At 34.9% G+C, this 17,649-nt stretch overlaps 1 protein-coding gene across 4 annotated transcripts in view; it reads right to left on the bottom strand.

Moving 5' to 3' along the window:
* LOC134527381 (alsin) overlaps positions 1 to 8,787 on the bottom strand; it is a 239,496-nt gene extending 230,709 nt beyond the window's left edge. For 2 of the 4 annotated variants that reach the window (XM_063360022.1, XM_063360024.1), the window contains exon 1: positions 7,955 to 8,787. In XM_063360022.1, coding sequence (XP_063216092.1) covers positions 7,955 to 7,964 — 10 coding nt within the window. In that variant the 5' untranslated portion in view covers positions 7,965 to 8,787. The remainder of the gene's footprint in view (positions 1 to 7,954) is intronic. The other 2 variants (XM_063360019.1, XM_063360021.1) reach the window with 2 other exon arrangements.
* Between the last annotated feature and the right edge of the window lie 8,862 nt (positions 8,788 to 17,649).

Below are 17,649 nucleotides of genomic sequence, written 5' to 3'. Positions count from 1 at the left end.
GAAGGTAAAAATTTCAAAAATTTGCATTTTATAAAAACGACTCCAGGACTCATACCAAGTATTGGCCGAATATCAGCCATATACCAAATGAAAGCTGTAACATTTCTTAACAAAATATACTGTTCAGAATTTTTGTCTGGGCCGACAGTTTTAATACCGACGGACAGCAACAAGTTCGCGCGCTTAGATTTACTTGCAGGCAATAGCTTCACCCGCCCATTACAGGACCTGAAAAAACCATTTTATTTCTCTGTTTAAAACTGAAATATAAAATTCGACCTACAAGGTCCTAAACGCAAGATAAGATGCTTTGTATTTAACTAAAAAAAATAGTATTTATTAATAGTATTCTTTAAATTATATAAGGTCAAAGAAGGTACATATTTCAAAAACCTGCATTTTATAAAAACGACTCCAGGACTCATACCAAGTATTGGCCGAACATCAGCCATGTACCAAATAAAAGCTGTCACCTTACTTAACAAAATATACTGTTCAGAATTTTTGTCTGGGCTGACACTTTTAATGCCGACGGACAGCAACAAGTTCGCGCGCCCAGTTTTACTTACAGGCAATAGCTTCACCCGCCCATTACAGGACCTAAAAAAACCATTTTATTTCTCCGTTTAAAACTGAAATATATAAATACAACTACAAGGTCCTAAACGAAAGATAATATGCTTTGTATTTAACTAAAAAAAATAGTATTTATCAATAGTATTCTTTAATTTATATAAGGTCAAAGAAGGTACATATTTCAAAAATTTGCATTTTATAAAAACGACTCCAGGACTCATACCAAGTATTGGCCGAATATCAGCCATATACCAAATGAAAGCTGTAACATTTCTTAACAAAATATACTGTTCAGAATTTTTGTCTGGGCCGACAGTTTTAATGCCGACGGACAGCAACAAGTTCGCGCGCTTAGATTTACTTGCAGGCAATAGCTTCACCCGCCCATTACAGGACCTGAAAAAACCATTTTATTTCTCTGTTTAAAACTGAAATATAAATTTCGACCTACAAGGTCCTAAACGCAAGATAAGATGCTTTGTATTTAACTAAAAAAAATAGTATTTATTAATAGTATTCTTTAAATTATATAAGGTCAAAGAAGGTACATATTTCAAAAACCTGCATTTTATAAAAACGACTCCAGGACTCATACCAAGTATTGGCCGAACATCAGCCATGTACCAAATGAAAGCTGTCACCTTACTTAACAAAATATACTGTTCAGAATTTTTGTCTGTGCCGACAGTTTTAATGCCGACGGACAGCAACAAGTTCGCGCGCTTAGATTTACTTGCAGGCAATAACTTCACCCGCCCATTACAGGACCTGAAAAAACCATTTTATTTATCTGATTAAAACTGAAATTTAAAAATCCACCTACAAGATACTAAAAGAAAGATATGGCGCTTTGTATTTAATTTAAAAACTTAGTATTTGTTAATAGTATTATTAAAATTATTTAAGGTCGAAAAAGGTACATATTTCAAAAACTTACTTTATATTAAAACGACTCCAGGACTCATACCAAGTATTGGCCGAACATCAGCCATGTACCAAATGAAAGCTGTCACCTTACTTAACAAAATATACCGTTCAGAATTTTTGTCTGGGCCAACACTTTTAATGCCGACGGACAGCAACAAGTTCGCGCGCCCAGTTTTACTTACAGGCAATAGCTTCACCCGCCCATTACAGGACCTAAAAAAAACCATTTTATTTCTCCGTTTAAAACTGAAATATATAAATACAACTACAAGGTCCTAAACGAAAGATAATATGCTTTGTATTTAACTAAAAAAATAGTATTTATCAATAGTATTCTTTAATTTATATAAGGTCAAAGAAGGTACATATTTCAAAAATTTGCATTTTATAAAAACGACTCCAGGACTCATACCAAGTATTGGCCGAATATCAGCCATATACCAAATGAAAGCTGTAACATTTCTTAACAAAATATACTGTTCAGAATTTTTGTCTGGGCCGACACTTTTAATGCCGACGGACAGCAACAAGTTCGCGCGCCCAGTTTTACTTACAGGCAATAGCTTCACCCGCCCATTACAGGACCTAAAAAAAACCATTTTATTTCTCCGTTTAAAACTGAAATATATAAATACAACTACAAGGTCCTAAACGAAAGATAATATGCTTTGTATTTAACTAAAAAAAATAGTATTTATCAATAGTATTCTTTAATTTATATAAGGTCAAAGAAGGTACATATTTCAAAAATTTGCATTTTATAAAAACGACTCCAGGACTCATACCAAGTATTGGCCGAATATCAGCCATATACCAAATGAAAGCTGTAACATTTCTTAACAAAATATACTGTTCAGAATTTTTGTCTGGGCCGACAGTTTTAATGCCGACGGACAGCAACAAGTTCGCGCGCTTAGATTTACTTGCAGGCAATAGCTTCACCCGCCCATTACAGGACCTGAAAAAACCATTTTATTTCTCTGTTTAAAACTGAAATATAAAATTCGACCTACAAGGTCCTAAACGCAAGATAAGATGCTTTGTATTTAACTAAAAAAAATAGTATTTATTAATAGTATTCTTTAAATTATATAAGGTCAAAGATGGTACATATTTCAAAAACCTGCATTTTATAAAAACGACTCCAGGACTCATACCAAGTATTGGCCGAACATCAGCCATGTACCAAATGAAAGCTGTCACCTTACTTAACAAAATATACTGTTCAGAATTTTTGTCTGGGCTGACACTTTTAATGCCGACGGACAGCAACAAGATCGCGCGCCCAGTTTTACTTGCAGGCAATAACTTCACCCGCCCATTACAGGACCTGAAAAAACCATTTTATTTATCTGTTTAAAACTGAAATTTAAAAATCCACCTACAAGATACTAAACGAAAGATATGGCGCTTTGTATTTAATTTAAAAACTTAGTATTTGTTAATAGTATTATTAAAATTATTTAAGGTCGAAAAAGGTACATATTTCAAAAACTTACTTTATATTAAAACGACTCCAGGACTCATACCAAGTATTGGCCGAACATCAGCCATGTACCAAATGAAAGCTGTCACCTTACTTAACAAAATATACTGTTCAGAATTTTTGTCTGGGCCAACACTTTTAATGCCGACGGACAGCAACAAGTTCGCGCGCCCAGTTTTACTTACAGGCAATAGCTTCACCCGCCCATTACAGGACCTAAAAAAAACCATTTTATTTCTCCGTTTAAAACTGAAATATATAAATCCAACTACAAGGTCCTAAACGCAAGATAAGATGCTTTGTATTTAACTAAAAAAAATAGTATTTATTAATAGTATTCTTTAAATTATATAAGGTCAAATAAGGTACATATTTCAAAAACCTGCATTTTATAAAAACGACTCCAGGACTCATACCAAGTATTGGCCGAACATCAGCCATAAACCAAATGAAAGCTGTCACCTTACTTAACAAAATATACTGTTCAGAATTTTTGTCTAGGTCGACAGTTTTAATGCCGACGGACAGCAACAAGTTCGCGCGCTTAGTTTTACTTGCAGGCAATAGCTTCACCCGCCCATTACAGGACCTGAAAAAACCATTTTATTTCTCTGTTTAAAACTGAAATTTAAAAATCCACCTACAAGGTCCTAAACAAAAGATATGGCGCTTTGTATTTAACTAAAAAAAATAGTATTTATTAATAGTATTCTTTAAATTATATAAGATCAAAGAAGGTACATATTTCAAAAACCTGCATTTTATAAAAACGACTCCAGGACTCATACCAAGTATTGGCCGAACATCAGCCATGTACCAAATGAAAGCTGTCACCTTACTTAACAAAATATACTGTTCAGAATTTTTGTCTGGGCCGACACTTTTAATGCCGACGGACAGCAACAAGTTCGCGCGCCCAGTTTTACTTACAGGCAATAGCTTCACCCGCCCATTACAGGACCTAAAAAAAAACATTTTATTTCTCCGTTTAAAACTGAAATATATAAATACAACTACAAGGTTCTAAACGCAAGATAAGATGCTTTGTATTTAACTAAAAAAATAGTATTTATTAATAGTATTCTTTAAATTATATAAGATCAAAGAAGGTACATATTTCAAAAACCTGCATTTTATAAAAACGACTCCAGGACTCATACCAAGTATTGGCCGAACATCAGCCATGTACCAAATGAAAGCTGTCACCTTACTTAACAAAATATACTGTTCAGAATTTTTGTCTGGGCCGACAGTTTTAATGCCGACGGACAGCAACAAGTTCGCGCGCTTAGATTTACTTGCAGGCAATAGCTTCACCCGCCCATTACAGGACCTGAAAAAACCATTTTATTTCTCTGTTTAAAACTGAAATATAAATATCCAACTACAAGGTCCTAAACGCAAGATATGTCGCTTTGTATTAACTAAATAAATATTATTTATTAATAGTATTCTTTAAATTATATAAGGTCAAAGAAGGTACATATTTCAAAAACCTGCATTTTATAAAAACGACTCCAGGACTCATACCAAGTATTGGCCGAACATCAGCCATGTACCAAATGAAAGCTGTCACCTTACTTAACAAAATATACTGTTCAGAATTTTTGTCTGGGCCGACAGTTTTAATGCCGACGGACAGCAACAAGATCGCGCGCCCAGTTTTCCTTGTAGGCAATAGATTTACCCGCCCATTACAGGCCCTGAAAAAACCATTTTATTTCTTCGATTAAAACTGAAATATAAAAATCCAACTACAAGGTCCTAAACGCAAGATATGTCGCTTTGTATTTAACTAAATAAATATTATTTATTAATAGTATTCTTTAAAATAAATAAGGTCAAAAAATATACATATTTCAAAAACGTGCATTATATTAAAACGACTCCAGGACTCATACCAAGTATTGGCCGAATATCAGCCATGTACCAAGTGAAAGCTGTAACGTTTCTTAACAAAATATACTTTTCAGAATTTTTGTCTGGGCCGACACTTTTAATGCCGACGGACAGCAACAAGATCGCGTGCCCTGTTTTCCTTGCAGGCAATAGCTTCACCCGCCCATTACAGGACCTGAAAAAACCATTTTATTTCTCCGTTTAAAACTGAAATATAAAAATCCAACTACAAGGTCCTAAACGCAAGATATGACGCTTTGTATTTAACTAAAAAAAAATAGTATTTATTAATAGTATTCTTTAAAATATATAAGGTCAAAGAAGGTACATATTTCAAAAACTTGCATTTTATAAAAACGACTCCAGGACTCATACCAAGTATTGGCCGAATATCAGCCATGTACCAAGTGAAAGCTGTAACGTTTCTTAACAAAATATACTTTTCAGAATTTTTGTCTGGGCCGACACTTTTAATGCCGACGGACAGCAACAAGATCGCGTGCCCTGTTTTCCTTGCAGGCAATAGCTTCACTCGCCCATTACAGGCCCTGAAAAAACCATTTTATTTCTCCGTTTAAAACTGAAATATAAAAATCCAACTACAAGGTCCTAAACGCAATATATGGCGCTTTGTATTTAACTTAAATAATTGGTATTTATTCTAGTGTATAGGGTTTGCCCTGAGACACGCCTAGGTCCTACCTTAAATTGGCCCCTTTCCCACACACTTTAGCTTAGTTTAATTTAAGTTAGGAAAACATTTCAATTGTCATTCGAGTCAGGCTTTTCAGGGGGGGTTTTCCACGCTCCTGACTGGCTTTAGACACACGTAGAAAAGGGATGATAGTCGATGTTCTGTCATTTATACTCGATCCTAAAACCGGACGATTCGACGGCCGGCCTGGAAATAACTTCTCATACACTCCAGAGTTCACACATTTTTTAAGCATATTACCATGGTGTTCGCAATAATTGGGGTTAATTGTTTCAAAATAAAACAATAATATACCATGTCATGCACTTTTTTAATACACAGTATTTGAATAAATTTTCCCTAACACATAAACCATACACGCTGACGTCATGAGTTTCTGAAGGTAACCTAATTTGGTACGTCTCTGGAGTTATACTTAATTTATAACCCATTTGCAAGAAGTCAAATGAATCGGAAACACATTGTCGAATAAAATTAGTAAGTATTAAATATTATATCTGTGACATCTTAATTATGTTACTTAGATACAGTGTGCTATCGGTACAAGAGTAAAATTTAACATTAGAGGTATGACAATTCATAATATTGTAAGTTTAATTGTACTTTTTTAATAACTACCAAAATACATACAAATTATGCAGATTTTCCTAGTTATATCCACTAAGAACACGGATATTTAATCATATAGGTAATTCATTTATTATTTATAGGGGAGACATTGAAGCAAACATTTTCTTTCAATTATTATACATATATGTGTAAGTATGCATGTGTATATATATATAAAGTCCACATTCGGCATTATCAATATGTATGTAATTGGGAAATTCATACATTGGAAGAATTTTTATAACTTGCAGGGTTATGCGGGATTGTGTAAAAAAATATGTACCTAACAATGAAAGGTGAGTATGTTAACATTTTCTAAATGAGGCTCAAAGATAAAGTTACGACACATTTTAAATTTACCTTTTTTGATTCAGGACCGTAGCTTATCAACTGTTCTGGTTCAGAAACTATCTTAATTATTACAAAGTACATCAGAATCCAGTGACGACCGGTGTATGAGCTGCAGCAGGGGAGTCAGTTTGCAAGCGCACTGACATTCACGACAAGCTTGATTCACCAATGCCCACAATGTCACAGAGGAGCCAGCGATTATCAACCAGTCGCAGCCACGCAGTGCGACGCTGCGTCTACTGGAAACAATTCTGAAGAGTTGGAATCTGCTGCATTCATTCGCTAGTCACCACAATAACAATACATTAGAATAATGTTGTTTATATACTATTGAGACCTTGCATGTGATGGTAACGGGCCAGCATCTCGTTACCTGTATTTAAGGGGCGAGAACATATCAATTAGTTCTGGGAAAAAAATTCCCAAGAATTATTAAAATAAAGTACATGAAAGATGCTGTTAATTGTACACCATACAATACACCATACAAAGTACATGCTGCATTTCAACAAATGTGCTTGCATGGTTAACGTAACGTTATATCAATGAGTAAATAGAAAATTTTATTCGAAATTTAGTCATTAGCCAACCCCAAGTGTGAAAGATATTCAAGCAATTATTTGCAATGTTGCAAATATGTTTTAAAATGGTGCAATTTATGGCTTACTTTTTCAATTTTTCTTTGTAATGAAACAAGAAACAACTTGCAACGTCACAAAAGGCTCGCTCAGGAAGGAGGGTGCAACCTCTCTTTGGAACGATCCTCTTGTTCAATGTCAAATGAGCTACTTGTCACTTGCATTTGTTATTTTCCTAGTGTTAACTAAGAGGTTTCTTATATTTCAATGGTGGTATACACCACAACACTTTATATTTGTTCGGTACATTCGTATAAGGGAAACTGTAATTACATAATCCAGAGAACATAACATCACTTGGAAACCACACGTACTAAGTGTAAGGTTCTATCATATAGTTAAACAAGTTTGGCTGGCAACAAACACAACAAATTATAATCGGCATTAAACGCAACATTCCCAGTCCATTGACCATAGTTCGAGTGCTTATAGAAGTTCTATATGAAACCAAATAAAAATAATTCTGTAATACTACTGTTATTATTCTCAAATGTATAGAAATATGGTTGTTCCTTCTTGTAATGGTACAGAACACAAAGGTTTACAGAAATATTGTGTCACTTAACAAACATTTGTATTTTTACATATGAACCCCTAATTCGGTTCCAATTACAATTTATCTTAATCTGTTTTAGCACAATATTGAGCTTAAAATTTCTTATCCTAATTACACTTCTCAACTACCTATGCGGAAATCGGATCAAATTGTTTTCTAATAAATAAAAAATCGAATAAATAGATACTTCAGCCTACATAACACCATACAGTTTCTGCGAGAATATTTATTACGTACTCATAACACTTAAGAAAATGTTACACAAATCATTGCTTGATATTCATTCGTTCTTCTGTTCTGTCAACTGTGAACATAACGGGTGAATCATCGTGAAGTTATATATGTATCCTTTTGCGCACCTTTCTCTTTCACTGGCTAGCAATTTGTGACGTCACTCTGGAGATATTTTGCTAAAGTAGGCTATGTATACGGAAATATACGTTAATCTGAGTTTTACATTTTGTTAGAACGGCGGTTATCAACAAATGATGATTCTAATGGCAAATTTATTTTCATTCAAGTAAATAAATTAAGAAATTAGATACCTATAACTAATTTTATTGCCTCATTTATTACAAAATAAGTTTTTTTCTGTATTTTGTTTTGTCTCCGCCCAATTTAGGTTTCGAATGGACGAAAGCTACGATATCATTTAATTTTGACAATCTTTTTTTTTATATAGCCTGAAGTGATTTTATTATTTATTTCAGTGTAATACATTCACAACACAAGTTTGGCTAAATAATGTTAAACTTTTGTAGCAGTGACACCAGTTAACTGTTGTTTGCCACAACCGTAATAAATTATTTTGTGCACTATATATTGTGTACTATATATTGTACTAACAAAATACTAGGCAGGAAAATAATAACGCGGTAGTTTAGATACGGAAAAAAAATCATTTCGCTGGTTAGTACAACCTCATCCGAAAAAAAAAAGCATTTATTTCAAAAATCAAGATTATATAATTAAAAATATGTCACTCTTGTAATATTAATATTGATTATTTAAAAATGTTGCATGGTTATTAATCGTTTCACAAAGCTTAAATATTTAAATTTTTTAAAAATTCGTACTTTTTATTCTGCAGTTTTAAATGCTAAATCTGCCACTCCTCTTCCCGGAACTTACCTAACACAATCTTTACTTCTCTACCTGCAGATTGTTATCCCTATTTCAAGTAATGCTAATTTTCTAGAGAAGGTTCTCCATTAAGAACATTTAATGGTTTTTTGAATAACACCTATCCCGAAGAACGCCGTTAAGTATTTTTAATGTGGCTAACGTAACTTACCCAAACATTTACACCAATATACAGTATTTTAAATGAATATTGTATACAACCAATCATTCAAATAATTGAACAGTGTTCGAAATTAAATTACCTTATCCCTCCAGCCATTCACACGATTAAACAATGTTTTAAATTAAGCTAACAAAACTTAACCAACCATCCAAATGACTTAAAAGTATTTTAAAAGTAGCTAACGTAATACAAAATACAAAACCAATGGTAAAATACCGGTAATCTACCTCAATTATCTCAACAAATATTAGCAGAATCATCACACATAATTAAAGAATCTCAAAAAACATTTATAAGAATTTTATGTAAATATTTTCATAAGTGCTTAAACTATGAAAAATTGCCAAAATAAATAGCCAAACAATAAAGCACGAATATCAAAAATTTGAATTTATATTTCGCCGTCTTTTGTTAGTTCTATCAACATAACATGACATCAATTAATAATATAATTAAATGAAAATATTTGGTTTGCGTTTACAACCGAAAATTTGGGACACGTTACAATTGTTCCGAAGTTAATGCAAGTTATTTTAATAACGCAAGTAAGCGTACCAGATATATTAATTCATGTAACAATATGAGCTAAATTTATTTTCTAAATGAAACGTATAAACATTAATACTAATAGTTCAGTTTATAATAAACTTGCATCTGTATGTATCCTACATAAAAATTTGTGACAAGGTTATAATTCAGAAATTCATTAAAAAATAAAACACTAATTGAAATGCTGTGCCTTTGTTTAAATTAACTTTACTCAGCTGTCAAAGTTGAGGCCTACACAAACAAAAAAATCATTTTCTCAAGATCAGTTGCTATAAAAACTTATTTTGACCATTCATATAACCCTACCTCCCTTACTTCGTGCAATAATCTTTGCTAAAATTAGTCTTTGTTTGCACAATAACACTCAGTTCTGACACGTTATAGTTTTAAAAGAGATGGTTATTTATTATTTAATTCATTTTTGTTGTTTTAGTGTTATTTGGGTAACTATATTACACACAGTCTAGCAGTTTGTCAATTCATATCATCAAACTACCATTCAAACCCGCGCTCGTAGGCAGTATCACCAACGAAAAGTATGCGCGCAGAACGTGAAAATATTCGTCCGCGGATCGGGCAGGCCTGTACACTTAGGCCATTCGATTTTTCGCAGTAATCACTTGACAGTGCACCAACTCATACGCCTCACTGAAGAGATAACAAGCGCCTTCAACGTAAAAGATTATGTAGTTGCGACGTTTTTAGACGTAGAAAAAGCCTTCGACAGAGTTTATAACGCGGGGCTAATCTATACAAACTATATCAAACAAATTTCCTGGTCTGCTATACCAAGCTAGTCGCGTCCTACCTAGAAGACAGAACGTTTACAGTATCAACTTAAAGAACTATGTCTGACATCAAACAAATAAGAGCAGGCGTACCACAGGGCAGTATTCTAGGCCCTGTTCTATTTAACATATATAGCCTTCTAGAGATTTGCCACGCCCCGAACACCGCCTAGTGAAGTTAGGCTGCTATGTGCTATGCAAACGACACGTTTCTGTATAGCAGATCATACACACTTCACCTAGCCACTACCAGACTGCATTAGCTTAGATTAAATTAGGCTAGGAAAAAAAACGGATGCATTAGCTGTGTGCTAGCAATGGTGTACGACCTGGCTTAGCAAAGTGAACACAACGATGTCCGAAGCTATTGTGTTTACTCGCGGAAATCTTCCACCTGTAGAACACAGGCCATAAATACGTTTGTTTGGCGAACAAATCCCACACAAGGACGTCGTAAAATATCTAGGCGTCCACATGGACAGGAAGCTTCTCTGGCACCATCATATAGATGCCTAGAGAATTCAAGCTGAGGTTAGACTAAGCTCACTATATCCAGTAATGAGCAGGCGATGTGGAGGCACAGTAACGAACGGTTTACTGTGCTCTACAAAACACTGATTCACCCTATTATTACGTACGCAGCCCCAGTCTGGGCAACCACTGCGAAAACACATTTATTAAAGCTGCAGCGAATTCAGAATAAATGTATTCGAATAGCTACAGACGCTCCAATGTATTACCCTACAGAAGCCTTGCATTGTGAAACGGACACGGAAACTTTGCAAGACTTTTACATTCGAACCCCAGAAACATTTTACGATAAATGCGTAAATAGTTAAAACCCACATGTTTTATCGCTCGGAAATTTTGATCCGGACGTAAGACAAAAATATAAGCGGCCGAAATCGCTCCTTGCCCACCGGCCGCCATAGTCGCGCGTGATTGGCCGCGCATACTGCCGGCCAATGCGCGCGGAGCGAAAAAGCACAGTTCTTGCAATCCTAAGCTGGCAGCTCATAGTATTAAGTATTATTAAGTATAATATGGTTCTAATTGACATACAACGCCCAACACCGACGCAGCCCTCCCTGTAGGTCCTTCCGTGTAGGCGAAAAATACTGTCGTGTTTCGGCCCAGCAGGGCTCGAATTATCGTCTGATTTTCCACTTTTTTGGTCTCCTGAGACCTTGAATGGCGAAGCGCCCAAGAATAATCCCATACACATGTACACATTCATACTGATATTTCTAGTTTAAGAATGTGTGCTGGCTGGCATCATGGCGGGAACACGGACCAAACAGTCCAAGCTCACCACCTTCGCTTAGTAGTGCTTTTTTACTCTGTCCAACTCTTCTTCCAGAACAACCCTTCTGTTCCCGTAACCAACCTGCTTGTTAATTAATACATTAATTTTGCATCCAGCATGAATGAACCCAGGGTTTTCCCTCTGTCAATAGAGGCTTCACCTGGGCCCACCTTATCTAGTGTTAGTCTAGAGTAGTCAGTGAGGGGAGTTTGTCATGGCACTAATGGTGGCCATGGCTGACCAATTCCCTCCTAGCACATGATGCATGCGACCTCTCCTGCATGGCTAACCCCTGCATGATTAGAGCGTATAGGCTTCGGCCTGAGACGGACCTAGGTCTCTCCCTAACCCAGACCCCTCCCAAATACATTTGGTTTTAGTTAGGTTAAGAAAAAAAAGGAAACGCACAAAGCATCTAAGTAATCCATAAAACTTCTTTTACTCTTAGCAGTATTTATACTTATTTCACTTAAAAATTTTAATTTTGTCATCACATGTATTCACCAAAATAAAGAAAATAATTATTTCCTCATTAATGGAGCACTATGATCCAATTGTATCTGTAGGAGACTTTAGGGATAATACTTTAGAAAAACAATGAAACTACATATTTTGATTATCATGTATGAATAAAATGTTAGGTATCTGTTACATAACAACACTGATTGACAGCATTTTGACTCATACTCTAGCTCCTATTTTTAGAGTTAAAAGTTATTTTATCTAATTATCGTTAGCTTTAATTGCAATAGCAAAGTTAAGTCTTCGAATAGGCAGCAATAGAAGTTTTCCCGTTTTCAAATAGAATAACAGTGAACTATCGCAATGGCAGAAAATGTATTATACACCGGAACCGCGTCCTTAAGGATGGCACCTTGGCGCTACGACTCTCGTCTTACCAGCAACAAAGCGTGTTGCATGTTTTGTTCTCACCACGTAGAACAATACCAAGTTGTCATAAATAAGAGCACAACGCTTTGGTAGTGTAACATTTTACACGCAACTTTTTGTCAAATTTGTATTATTATAATATTCTCGTTCCTTTCCCATTATCGACTTGAAAAATCGGCTTCCACTGATCTTCTCAGGGCCGACGATACAACAGCGACTTCCGCCGAATTGTCCGCGAGTTGGTATTCACTATATTCCCAACAAAGAGCTCCTGTATTGGAAACCTCCAGGGCGTGACTGACTGCCTCTACGCCCTCCCCGCAGGCACACAGCCCGGGCGGGCGCCCCGGCTCCAGAGTGCCTGCAGCTGTCGCCCCCGGTTCTTGTTGCGAGGCGAGCACCCCGAGTCGTCCACGAAACAAAGCTTTCAATCTGTGAAAAATTTGCCCAAAGCTGAATTTTTGCACAGTGGTAGAGCCTACTATGCTTAATAACATACCGAAAGTTTACTGCTGTAGACTTTGTACGTATCACCGAAAACGTGCAGTTAAGTCCTAGATGGCAGCGACTTACAGCAGTTCATTAAAATGATTCGCGTATACGCAGTTATTAACGTAGACTCTCCGTAAATGCATCCAAATAATCTAGAAACACCATTTTACACATTTATGTTAAAACATTTTCAAAATGTTAATACTAAAGGTACGATATTAATCGATGAAGTAATAAGAAGTGTCTTTTATTCACAACGAAAGAATTAAAAACACGATTAACATAAAGATATATGGTCCGCCGTAATAATCACTTTTACAAACGTTGTTGCATATTTTTAAAGCTTTAAAATGGTATATTGGTTAATTCTTTGACTCAATTGACCGGGCCTCTGAAAGGTTCCGAGCGTCGTAGTGTGTATCCTACCGTGTGGGTACTTAAGTCGCTCGGGTTGGAACAAATTTTGGTCTTAGGAAACAAAGTTTTTTAACATATGGAAAATTACATAAAACCTGAAATTTTGTACAGCAGCAGTATCAATATTTCTTAGTAACATATCAAAAGTTTACCGCTGCAAACCCTGTGCGTTGTACCAAAATCGTGCAGTTAAGGCCTAAGTTCCAATTTCTTGCATTGACCCACAAAAATAAATTTTGTAAATGCAATTTCTATAGTATAATCTCATAATGAAGCCCAAAATGTTCTAGGAACTTAACTTCAATTGTTAAAAACAAACACATTTATAAAGATTAAATATATTTTCATTAAATAGGTAGTAGATTTCATTTCACTCCTTCTTTGTATCAATACAAAATAGTGATAATTCAATAAAATTGATTCAATTTTATTCATAAAAGTATGCAATCATTTCATCAATATTTTGTTATGACGTCACGTTAAACTATCGTCCATAAACCGACTTTACAGACAACCAATTTTTTTTTAATTTAAGAAAATAAAAATACAATTACATAAACATGAAAGGCCCCACGTAAAATTCATTTAAACCAACGAAGTTGCATATTTTTTAAGCTTTAACAAATGGTATATTGCTTAAGAGTGTGACTCCATTGATCTGCCCGCTGGCGCTGAAGCTTTCCGAGCGGCGTAATGTGTAGGCCTATTCTACTGCGGGAGGTGCTGAAGTCACTTGGGCTGCGGTGAATTTAGCTTTTAGGAAACTAACACTTTTAATATAAAAAAAACATAAACGCTGAATTTATTTAGTAGAGTTAGAATCAACGTTCTGTAGTAACATATCAACAGTTTATCGCCCCATACCTTGTGCATCACTCAGAAAACTAGCGGTTATGTCCTAAATCTTAGCTCCTTGTTGCGCTCTACAAATATGAATTCTACAAACGTTTTTATTATTGTATCTTCTCAGTTATCACATAAAATTAGTTTTCAAAATCTTTTATACTTTTGAAAGTTTAGAAGTGTGTGTGTGTATATATATATATACACAAATTTTTACAAAATCGCAGGAATTAATATATATATATATAATGCAAAATAAGAAAGTTGTATCAACAAAATTTTGCGAAATGTTTTTTTTTTTTACAAAATCGCAGGAATTAATATATATATATATATATATAAACTACAGGAACTTGAAAGTCTTTTAAATTAAGTTTCTTGATATTTATTAGTTTTTAAATGGTATATATTTAGTTGTCTACAATAACCTATTGGGTCGCTAGAGCCGTTAGAGCGTCGCAATGTGTACTGCTCTAAGCTTCATGCTAAAGTCGTTTGTGTTGGAGTGTTTTAGTCACAGGCAACAAAGATATTAAAAATAAAGATAAAAATCGCTAGTAAATTCCTCCAATTAACTAATGTAAGTAGATGCAAAAGTTTATTTGATTTTATTACAATACATCAGAATGAAAATATTTACCTAAGATAAAAACCACAAACCTTTATGGGCGCTATGAAAACTGTAAATGTTTTGTTTCTAATAGACCATGAAGCCTGGATAAAAAATAGATTACGTTACTGAAGTAATAGAATAAGACAATAACTATCATATATTTATTTGTTGATTAGTATTGGTATTAATTTTGAATTCTTTACTTAGTTTTTCTAATCTGGTTTTTCAGTCTTTACTAAAGCATTTTTTTTTAAGTTTACGAACTGAAAACATGCTCTCAAATATTGATATTGTGCCTCATCTCAAATGTGACGTCATGCGTCCGATGCCTAGAGTTATTACTTTAAAGTTCATTAGTGTTTCGATTTTCCCATTTCAAACAGATTTAGTCAAATAAAAAATAAAAGCTTAAATCGTTCTTTATGAGAAGGAAAGCTTTCCCAATTTTTTTTAGATATTTGTATACATAATTGTTAAACTTGGTATTTTTGGGTGTTCCTGTTGACAAGTTCTAACAAAATTGTTTATTGCAACTTTATGGAGCCATCATAACTTAAGAAAAAATATTAGATTATTATCTTATTTGCGATAATTTAACTGATTTTTTGTTAAATCGAATAAACGTAACATATCTGCAGCAATCCCTAAACTAAATCATCGGAACTTTGAAACTTGGCCATGAAGGTCGCGTGCAACGCTCGTCGCGCCGGCTTGCTGCGACCAAAGCACCGCCGCAGGACGGCACACACGCCGACCCTTGTTTTGTATGTAAATCATACTTTTATTTCAATGAATGTTTAAAAAAAAAACATAATCAATAACGTTATCGACTTTGTTTCAACTTTTTATTCAACATTGAATTTTTTTAACGTGATCGTGTTGAATAGTGTATCTGGATTATTTTTATGCACTTACAGAGAGTCTACGTTATTAACTGCGTAAACGGGAATCATTTTAATGGACTGCTGTAAGACTCTAACTTCTAGGACTTAACTGCACGTTTTCGGTGATACGCATAAGGTCTACAACGGTAAACTTCAGGTATGTTATTAAGCATAGTCAACTCTAACAATTGGCAGAAATTCAGCTATGGACAAATTTTTCACAGATTTGTGATTCTTTTTGTATTTCCTAGACAAGGGCCTGGGCAGGGCGACACACCCCGCGCATGCCGTGAGTAAACGCTACGGTTCCCGCATCAACTCCCCTTCGGTGAACTGCACGCCTTAGGTGATTCCCAAAGGGCGCAGGGCACTCCCGGCCGACAGCACGCGCGAGCGGAGCTAGCGAATGTACGCCCGACGACAAGAAGGCTATAGGGATGTTAGCTTCCCGGGTGTAGCCAAGTCGGGTGACTATAAGTTTATAGATGAGTTGACACTTTTATAGCCTGAGCATCTTAGCAGAAAGGAAACCTTTCTTTATACTTTGAAAGGTCGGGTCGTTGCGCTCGTCATAAACCCTTGGAGCAGCTCCACAACACGTCCTCTTCCGATGGCAGCGCAGATTGAAAATTTTCCACCCCTTGCAGTATTAGTAAGACATATCAAAAACTTATATACAATAATTAAGTATGCAATAAATAATAAAATCTATAATAGTGGTTCAAATATAATGAAATAAATAAAAATATCAACATATTTGTCGGGTGAAGCTATTGCCTGCAAGGAAAACAGGGCGTAAGAACTTGTTGAGGACCGTCGGCATTAAAAGTGTCGGCCAAGTAAAAAATTATGATAGGAATATTTTGTTAAGAAAGATTTCAGCATTCATTTGATACATGGCTGATGTTCGACCAATACTTGCTATCAGTCCTAGACTCGTTATCATATAATGCCAGTTTTTGAAATATGTACCTTGTTAGACCTTAAATATATAAAAAAATACTGTTAAGGATACTAATACAATTAGTTAAATAACAAGCCTTACACATTTAGTTTAGGATCCCGTAGTTGGAATTTTTTATTTCAGTTTCTGAACGGAGAAAAAAATGGTTTTTTCAGGTCCTGTAATGGGCGGGTGAAGCTATTGCCTGCAAGTAAAACTGGGCGCGCGATCTTGTTGCTGTCCGTCGGCATTAAAACTGTCGGCCCAGACAAAAATTCTGAACAGTATATTTTGTTAAGTAAGGTGACAGCTTTCATTTGGTATATGGCTGATGTTCGGCCAATACTTGGTACGAGTACTGGAGTCGTTTTAATATAATGCAAGTTTTTGAAATATGTACTTTGTTTTACCTTAAATAACTTTAAATAATGTTTTTAAAAATACAAATTTTTTAGTTTAAATAAAAAGCATCACATATTGTGTTTAGGACCTCGTTGTTGGATTTTCATTTTTCACATTTTAACAGAGAAGTAAACTGGTTTTTTCAAGGCCTGTAATGGGCGGGTGAAGCTATTGCCTGCAAGTAAAACTGGGCGCGCGATCTTGTTGCTGTCCGTCGGCATTAAAAGTGTCGGCCCAGACAAAAATTCTGAACAGTATATTTTGTTAAGTAAGGTGACAGCTTTCAGTTGGTATATGGCTGATGTTCGGCCAATACATGGAATGAGTCCTGGAGTCGTTATAATATAATGCCATTTTCTGAAATATGAACTTTGTTTGACCTTAAATAATTTTAAAAAATGTTTTTAAATTACAAATTTTTTAGGTTAAATAAAAAGCCTTATATCTTGTGTTTAGGA

The sequence above is a fragment of the Bacillus rossius genome, chromosome 1 (genome assembly GCF_032445375.1).
Source record: "Bacillus rossius redtenbacheri isolate Brsri chromosome 1, Brsri_v3, whole genome shotgun sequence".
NCBI lineage: Eukaryota > Metazoa > Arthropoda > Insecta > Phasmatodea > Bacillidae > Bacillus > Bacillus rossius.
Note: the sequence above shows the minus strand (reverse complement) of the source record. Positions and strands in the feature narration are given on the sequence as shown.